Genomic DNA, 8255 nt, shown 5'->3' with positions numbered 1-8255 from the left:
GCGGGCAGGCGGGCGGAAGTTCAAAACCACAAAGTACGCTCTGGCGTTCCCAGTGTGTACTACAACGCACCAAAATTTTTTTTTAATAAACTTTGCTTTGATTTACTATCCCAGCCTATTAGATTTTTTTGTATAAGGGTGGTCTATAGTCTTTATCACAAACTAAAACTGTTAAGTTAAAAGTATCACTGATGTAAATGGTTACAGCTTGAAGTGGCGGTGAGGTATTAAAAAATAATGAGAAGGTCTTGGAAAAAGTCTTGAAAAGGTATTAAAATTAACTTCAAGATTCCTGCATATACCCTGACACAAGACTGTACCATGTCTTCAAAATGCCAAAGCACATTGTCCCTAACACACACTAAACCCACACTTTCTCAAATTCCACTCCGGAGTGCTATTCAAGGCTTAGTGTATCCCATCATGCATCATGTTCTGGAATAAATCATGAGATTTTTAGAGAGGTCACGGAAACTTTTCCAATGTAAGTTAAATATTAATATAATAATTAGATATTATTACATATATTTTTGAGAAAAAGCAGCAATCTGGCTATAGTCTCATATTGCTCATATATATTTACTGGATATTTTAGTAGTTTTAACATTATCATTGATTGTTTATCTGTCTAGCATAGCTATTTTTTTAATGCAAGAACACAATATGTATACGCTTTCGAAGAAACATGACTGATTGAAACAGAACAAATTGACTGTTGTTTAAGGGATACTTCACCTTCAGTTGCTGGTCTCCATTGACTTGCATAGACCCCAAGCCCAGCAATAGAAGATGAACTATACTTTTAAAACCTGCTATACAATTTTGAAAATATGTATTTTGCACATACCTAGTTGCAGGTTAAGCAATGTAAAATAGTCAATTTGTTCTTTAAAACCGAACAAGAGATACTCCCACAGAAGTTAAGTCAGTTAAACTGGGCTTGATACTGAAATATCCTCAGTGGGTTATTTTTATTTGCCTCAAAATTGTTGCTTACAACATGCATCATAAAGGAGCATACATAAATGATCAAACGATAGTTATTGTGGCCTCCCTTGAGATCATGATGTGCTCTGTTCTGCCTTTATACGAGAAAGACAATATTTAAATAACTACTACACTGTAAAATAAATAAATACCTTTTGTAACTACATCATGTACAACATCAAGTTCTTTTGTTTTGGTAAAGCGCTTTCAGCTGTTTGAAGGAAAGTTAATGAGTGTGCTTTAATGTCATTACTGTTGGCAGTTTGTTCTTTGATAATCAGTCTAGCATAATGGCTGTATAAATGTCACAATCAAGATTCTGCTGCTTTGACGCTCTTCAAGCCTCATTTGGATCTAACGGTTCAAATGCAAAAGCATATTAAATGGCAGTTAGTGCGCTTAAAGGTGTTGCAATTGTCCATTTTAGCTGCATTCAGTCACTCTGGTTGATTAAGTGTGTGATGGTGCTTATTTAATAGGCGTTAGTACATTGGACACACCACTTGAGTGATGAGTTCCTTTCTTCTCACAGTACTGCAATGGCTGGTCTGTTTTGACTACTGTTAGCCAACAGCCCAGTGGGAGCAGCAGCACCAGGTGATTTTCTGAGTTTAGTGGCTTTATTATGGTGACAATGTAGTGTTGAATGGGCCTGTGGGACATACTATAAACCCCCATGTATTGTAAGATCAAATGGTTTGTTTCATTGTTTCTTTAGCCTGCAGGATACATAGTGGTTTGCGAGCTGCACAGGTTAATAAGTAGTTCGAAGAAATATATATGCAATAGAATCTAACTTCAGAAACAGAGTGCACGTAAACAAATGCACAATATAAATATATAAGGCAGTGGGTAATGCTAAGGAGGTGTTTAATATCTGGAGAGAGTGAATTATGTACACATTAGCTTTCCCATTTGTCTAAAGTTGAGCTACTCAGCTGTGCAGGAATGAAGGCTATGTTATTTAACAGCTGTGGTGCTATTATGAGGGCAAAGATTCGAATCTGGCTGGCATCATGCAATTTTTCAACCTTCCCTCTTGTTATTTTCTGTCTCGCTTCACTTAGCTGTCAAATAAAGCCTTGATGTGCTTTCGTGGGGAGGCAGGTTTGAATTATGTCTGTGTCATATCCAATTGTCCAATTTATAACATTGCCATTTCATATCTTGCTTAATTTTTCTATTAACGTTCGGTCAAACCACCCAAAGTTTTAATCTTTTAGAAGCCAGGATGCTTTTGTACAGGGACCAATTCTCACTATTAAGTAGTTGTGCCTGTTATTAACATATTGGCTGTTTATTGGTACATATAAAGCATATGTTCTGCTTGATCATATTCTACATCCCTAATCTTACCCAATACCTAAACTTTACAACTACCTTACTAACTGTTAATAATCAGCAAATTGGGATTTTACTGAGGCAGAAGTCAGAGTTAATGGTTTGATAATAGCGAGAATTGGACCTTAAAATAAAGTGTGAACTCTAAAAGTTTCCTTTGTCTGCATTATATCAAAATATCCAGTCTTTAACATCACCATTACTTGTCTAGCTTCATTTATCAGCCAGAAAGCCCAAAAGCTTCCACCATTTTGAATTGGGCCTGCAACATACTGTATCAGATTGCCCCTTTTTATTTTGTTTCAAAGGCCAAAATGCCCAAAAGTTTTCATTATTTAGAAGTTATGGTGCTCGTATGGAAAAAACAGGTCTGCCCTGCAACATATCCAATTCCTTAATCTTGAATTTAATTTCCTGACTTTCTTTACTCAAAGTCCAAAACGCTCATAAATACATTTAGACTTAAAATTGATTTAAAGCACACACATTGCTGCACATGCTTTTCTGGATAGTATCAATATGCACTAAGACAAGGACGGTGCTGCTCATACTGTAACTGTCAGCCCTGGTATCCATGCACATTACACAATGCGTTTCATGCTCCGGCACACGCTGCTGCTCACCATCGATTCCTCTGAAAGGGTCAGCAGCCAAGCCAATACTGGAAGATTGAATAGAACCTCGTCTGCACTGGACCTCCACACTGCTCAGAGTCTCATACCGCAATGCCTTTAAAATGTCATTGCCCCGCAACAGATCTCCCCTTCTGATATTTTTACCCTGCGCTAGGATTCCATTTAGCACTGGCAATTCCAGTTTCTTGCTTTGACATCTACATTTGCGACCGCGGATTGGGGACAAGAACAGAACCTCAGGGCTCAGCGCGGGGCCAGTGTTTCCATTTGGCGCTCTTTGTTGCGAGATTTGGGGGTGAACACTGGGAGAATTGCCCAGTATGAGCTTTCTCCACTTACAGTATGCTGTGGGAACAGCCTTCTGCTATCGGCTGTGACAGAGAGGAGGGTTTGTGAGAAGATGATTTAGCTTGCATTGGAGACAGAATTACCATCTTTTCCTGTAATCTTTTTCTTTTTTGGTTGAGGATGACTGTTTTAAAGTGAATAAATGTTTGTTTTAGGAATGCATTTCCTGCGAACATACGCTACGACAGGTATTACTGATGGAAAAAACTTCTGTAATGAATGTGGCTTTGCCCCAAATGTGACAGCACATTAATTGATAATACATTTTTTGTTAAATATCCTTGAATCTGTTTGAGAAGCAAGAATCTATGTTTTTTTCACATTAGCTCAAATTGGACTCCTGTATATAGTAATTTAATTGCTTTTTACCCAAAAGCACATTAAAATTGCACAAAATAAAAGTGTGGCTTAACTGCCTTCACTGCTCTGCCTCAAGCGAATACATTTAATCTCATTTACAACACACCGCGGATCTCCATTTACCATCTCTAAACAAACATCTCGATATTTATGGCAGTCTCAAGTGGATTGTTATTTATATTGCCCTTTTTTTAATAGGAGGACTCTCATGGCTGATTCGGTCTTGTTTGAATTAAATCATTAAAACGTTCTGAATCACTGCAGCTCCATTTATGCATTATGTAATTTTTATTTATTTATTTTGTATGATGATTGTACAGTCCAAGATTAGAAGGGGTTTGCTTACTTCCAATGCAATATGTATGAACACAAGCATGAACTCTTCTAGCACGCTGTTCTTGTCAGGGTTTGACAACTGGCATTAAAAAATCTTTATAATCGTGCACAGTTTCAGTGCTGCAGTGTAAATAAAGCACTTTCAGGGCAACGCATGTGAGTCATACCACAAATTCAGGGTCACTGGAGAGCTAATTATGTGTTGGCTTAAAGAACAGTGGAAAATAAACCATTTCAATATGCCAACATGACAGGTAACAGAAATATCACAATGATAGTTTGAAAATAGGTTGACATTCATCAAAAGTGAAAGACGTTCACCTTTGGTTGTTTTGATGTGATGGCAGGGGCTTGCATAAAGCTTGCCATCTGCAGTTTTGTGCAAAAAGTGGGAATTTTGCTATTGAATCGATGTCAGACATCGTTAGACTTTTCTCATGTAAATGTAAATGTTATTTGCTTTACATAGATTTTAATATCCTTGAGCGTCAGATACTGGCTGTGACATATATTGTTGCTAAGCCTTGTGTCAACTCACCATGGACTAAACATATTCAAAGCAGATTAAATATGATATGGGTTCACAAAAGTGAGCATACAGTATGTACACTAATAGCACTAAGCAGCCAGTGAATATAAACATAGTGCTAGGATATTGGATATTTACTACACAACATTGTGATAGAGTCATTCACAGCAAAACACTACATGGAGCACTTGTGTCAGTCTACCAAGAAAACTGTCAAAGAACAGCATTAATCTTGTCTACTGTGAATGAATGCACTTTAATATGCAAACAAAGTTGGCCCAGAAGCACTTGTGTCTGCATTCTTCACTGTTTTGAATGATTTCTGCAGTATCTTGAGGACTTCTTAATCTCTTGTCACAGCTGTGTTTTCGAAATATCTTGTCTCACTTTCTGGGTCTCTCTTTCTGTCTTCTTGAACTGTGTCCCAGCTGCCATTCTTGATGACCCGATGGAGTGTAGCCGCGGGGAGCGACTGGCCATCACTCTGGCGAAAGACAGCATCAACCGTTCCAGCAACCGCTCCACCACAGGGAAGCTGGAGGTGGACATCTTTGAGCTGCTCCGAGACAGTGAATACGAGACAGGGGAAACTAGTGAGTATTCAAATGAGTTATGTCATTTATGAGATGTATATCATTTTAAATACAGTATAATTTCTATACATTATACATACATATATATGGGGTATATTAGGGGTGACCCCGAATAGTCGACAGTTCGATTTGAGGAGCCTGTTTCGATTACCAATCTCACAGTCACATAGAACTACCAGCTTTCTCTCAATAAGTTAAAGGGTTAGTTCACCCTAGAATGAAAATTCCTCCATCTTCTACCCACCCTCGAAGCATCCTGGGTGTATGTGACTTTCTTCTTTCAGAATAATTCAATCTGAGTTATATTAAATATTGTCCTTGCTCTTCCAAGCCTTTCAGTGGGGGTAAGCAGGTGTTTGTTGTCAACAGATCAGAAGACGTTAAATAAAGTGCATGCATCTGTAATAAAACATCTCTCACACAGTTCCGGGGCGTGAATAAAGGCCCCCTTTAGCGAATCCATGCGTTTTTGTCAGATAAATATCCAAATTTGAAACGTAATAAACACCAGTAGACACCTCCCCCAACCACCACCCTCCACTCCGATGTCATTGTCCAATGCCAATTTTGTAGACATCACCCAACCCTAATTCAGAATATCTTAATGAAAGAAAGTCACACAGGTTTGAAACAGAATGATGGTTAGTAAATGATGAGAGAATTTTCCTTTTTGGGTGAACTGTCCCTAACCATTTAGATTAAGGTGCATAATATTCTGTATGTATGCTAGATTCTAAATTGATGCCTCTTCCTATTCCATACATTTGTTATACTTTAGATAGAACCTTTTTGCGAAGCTCTTTAATTCAAAATTTCACAGCTGTCCTTAAGCTGAATAATGGTCCCTTAACTGTGGGGTTTTATTCAGCAGTTGAAGGTATGATAATGATTCACATTTAAAGGCAAATTATGAGATAATTGTGTCCTCATGAGGGCATTCCTTCTGCAATACATGCACTGAATACTTATTTAAACAGCAGAACTTTGTTATTTAAGTATGAGCATGTCCCTGATATCTTGTACATCTTCTTAAGGAAATACAAATGTTCTTGTTTGAATATTTTCCAACTTTTGTAATGAAGTGCAGTCACACAAGTATAAATAGGCTTATATACATGCTTAATTAGAGTGTCTGTCAGTTTCATCTCTCCATATGTTCTTGGCTGGTAGCAGATCCTGTGATAAAGAAAGGGACCATTATGTGAAAGCAATTAAATTAACAGGTTTTCAAGTGCGCTGTCATATTCTGATGTCTTTGTAGTCAGAAGGTAAGCAGGAATTTATTGGAACAATTATTTGTTTCCTTGGTTACTGTAAAGCCATTCTTGAAGGCCTGCTAATACGCCATGTACAAATTACATTACATTTTATTAACACAAACTCCAATTAGATTCAGTTTTTAACTGGATCTATATCAATCTGAATTTTAGAGATTTATTCATTAACTTGTTTATTTCACAAATTGACTGTGAAAAAAAAAAAATGTGCAGAATCTGAAACATTCTTTAATTTTGTTGTACATTTTTGTTTTAAATTTTACAAAATAATGTATTTAGTTTTATATTTCACAACAATTACATTTTGCAAAATCATTTATTTTAACTATAAGCATAATTTAAAGAGAAAAAGTTAGCATTAATTTTGGGTCTTAATATTTTGTTTTACATTTTGCAGTATCATAAATCTTTAAGTTTATTGGTTTTGAATCTGAGATTTTCAGTGTGGGCTCAGACTTTGAAATGCACTCTGCCTTTAAAATTTAAACCGACAGTCAGTGGGTTTCAAACGAATAGTGTGTTTACTTTAACAGCTGCCAGTCAATCTTTGTGTGCCTTCTTTACTCTGATGCCATAGATTTAATAATGCTTCCCTTGCGAATCCTGAATCGAATAGCGTTGGGGAGAACAAAATAGAGTTGCTCACTCACAGAGGGATATTAAACATGACTACTGTCAATGAAAGTAGGCGGCACTAAAATCAGGAGACGACGAGCTGTAATTTAAACAATCAGAGCTGTTGAGACACATGGCGGTTAAGGATAAAAAGCCTCTCCTGGTTTCTCTGGGCTTATGAGGCAGCCCCATTAAAATGCCCCTCCTGATAGATATAAACAGTTTTCTTTTGCTATCTATACGGTTAGCCGCACAACCCTGTTTGGTCTAATCCAGTATTGTAATAGCTTGCAGTATGCAGGAATTGAATTAGAAATGGATCAGTGACACTCCCAGGAATGGAGAAATGTCACACCGCCGCTACCTGCCCTAGCATACTCGCGTCTGAAATCGCTGAAGCCTGCATCTTCCCTCAGCCCACATTGTGTGTGTGTTTGCGTGTGGTCTGCTGCATACTAATGTTTGGGATCTGAAGTGAACAAAGACGTCCTTATGCCAGCCACAATCCATGGTCGACATTGTCTTTCTGTGGATCTTCCGTGCAGGAGGGTCATGTCAAAAGATTCGACTCCAATCAGTCATAACTGTGAATCACCTAACCCTTATGAATCGTAGTACATGCTAGGGTTAATAACTACATGCCTTATGATCTGTGCATGCAAGATGGCAGCACAGATAAACAATTCTTGAAAGACTGTATAATAAAACACTGAGATAAAGAGCTTTTATAGTTGTGAAATATGTACATTTACGTACATATTCCTTATACTTCATAATGTTCTGTGATTTTCAAAGGCTGATCCGAACAGACTTTGCAGTTGTTTGTGTTTAAAGGCATAGATAAACCAAAAATGAAAACTGTCATTTATTACTCACCCACAAATTGTTCCAAACCCATAAGACAATAATTCATCTTTGGAACACAAATAAAGATATTTTTGATGAAATCCAAGAGCTTTCTGGCCCTGGAAAGACAGCAACACTGTCAACACTAACTTTTTTTGTGTTCAAAATGTACAAAATGTATATAAAAAGCGAGTACACCATGAATCCATTTTCCAAACTGTGTTTTTAGCTTGTCCTGAATCACTAGGGTGCACCTATAATAAGTGTTTATATTCGGACTATTTTAGATTGCTTCGGGGATACCGCGGCGGAGTAACCCAGTACCTTTGTGATTCTCCATAGACATAAACAGAGAGAAGTAGCTCCGGCTACAAAGTTCTTCTGCAAG

The 8255-nt window shown here is 37.4% G+C and overlaps 1 protein-coding gene across 1 annotated transcript in view; it reads left to right on the top strand.

Annotated features, from left to right (window-relative positions):
• Positions 1 to 8255, top strand: part of LOC113115083 (glutamate receptor ionotropic, kainate 4-like) — a 297646-nt gene that overhangs the window by 174476 nt on the left and 114915 nt on the right. The window contains exon 4 of the mRNA XM_026282354.1: positions 4965 to 5129. Within this exon, the coding sequence (XP_026138139.1) occupies positions 4965 to 5129 (165 nt within the window). The remainder of the gene's footprint in view (positions 1 to 4964; positions 5130 to 8255) is intronic.

This window comes from Carassius auratus, chromosome 15 (assembly GCF_003368295.1).
Source record: "Carassius auratus strain Wakin chromosome 15, ASM336829v1, whole genome shotgun sequence".
NCBI lineage: Eukaryota > Metazoa > Chordata > Actinopteri > Cypriniformes > Cyprinidae > Carassius > Carassius auratus.
The sequence above is the reverse complement of the archived record's forward strand: the minus strand, read 5'-3'. Positions and strand labels throughout refer to the sequence as shown.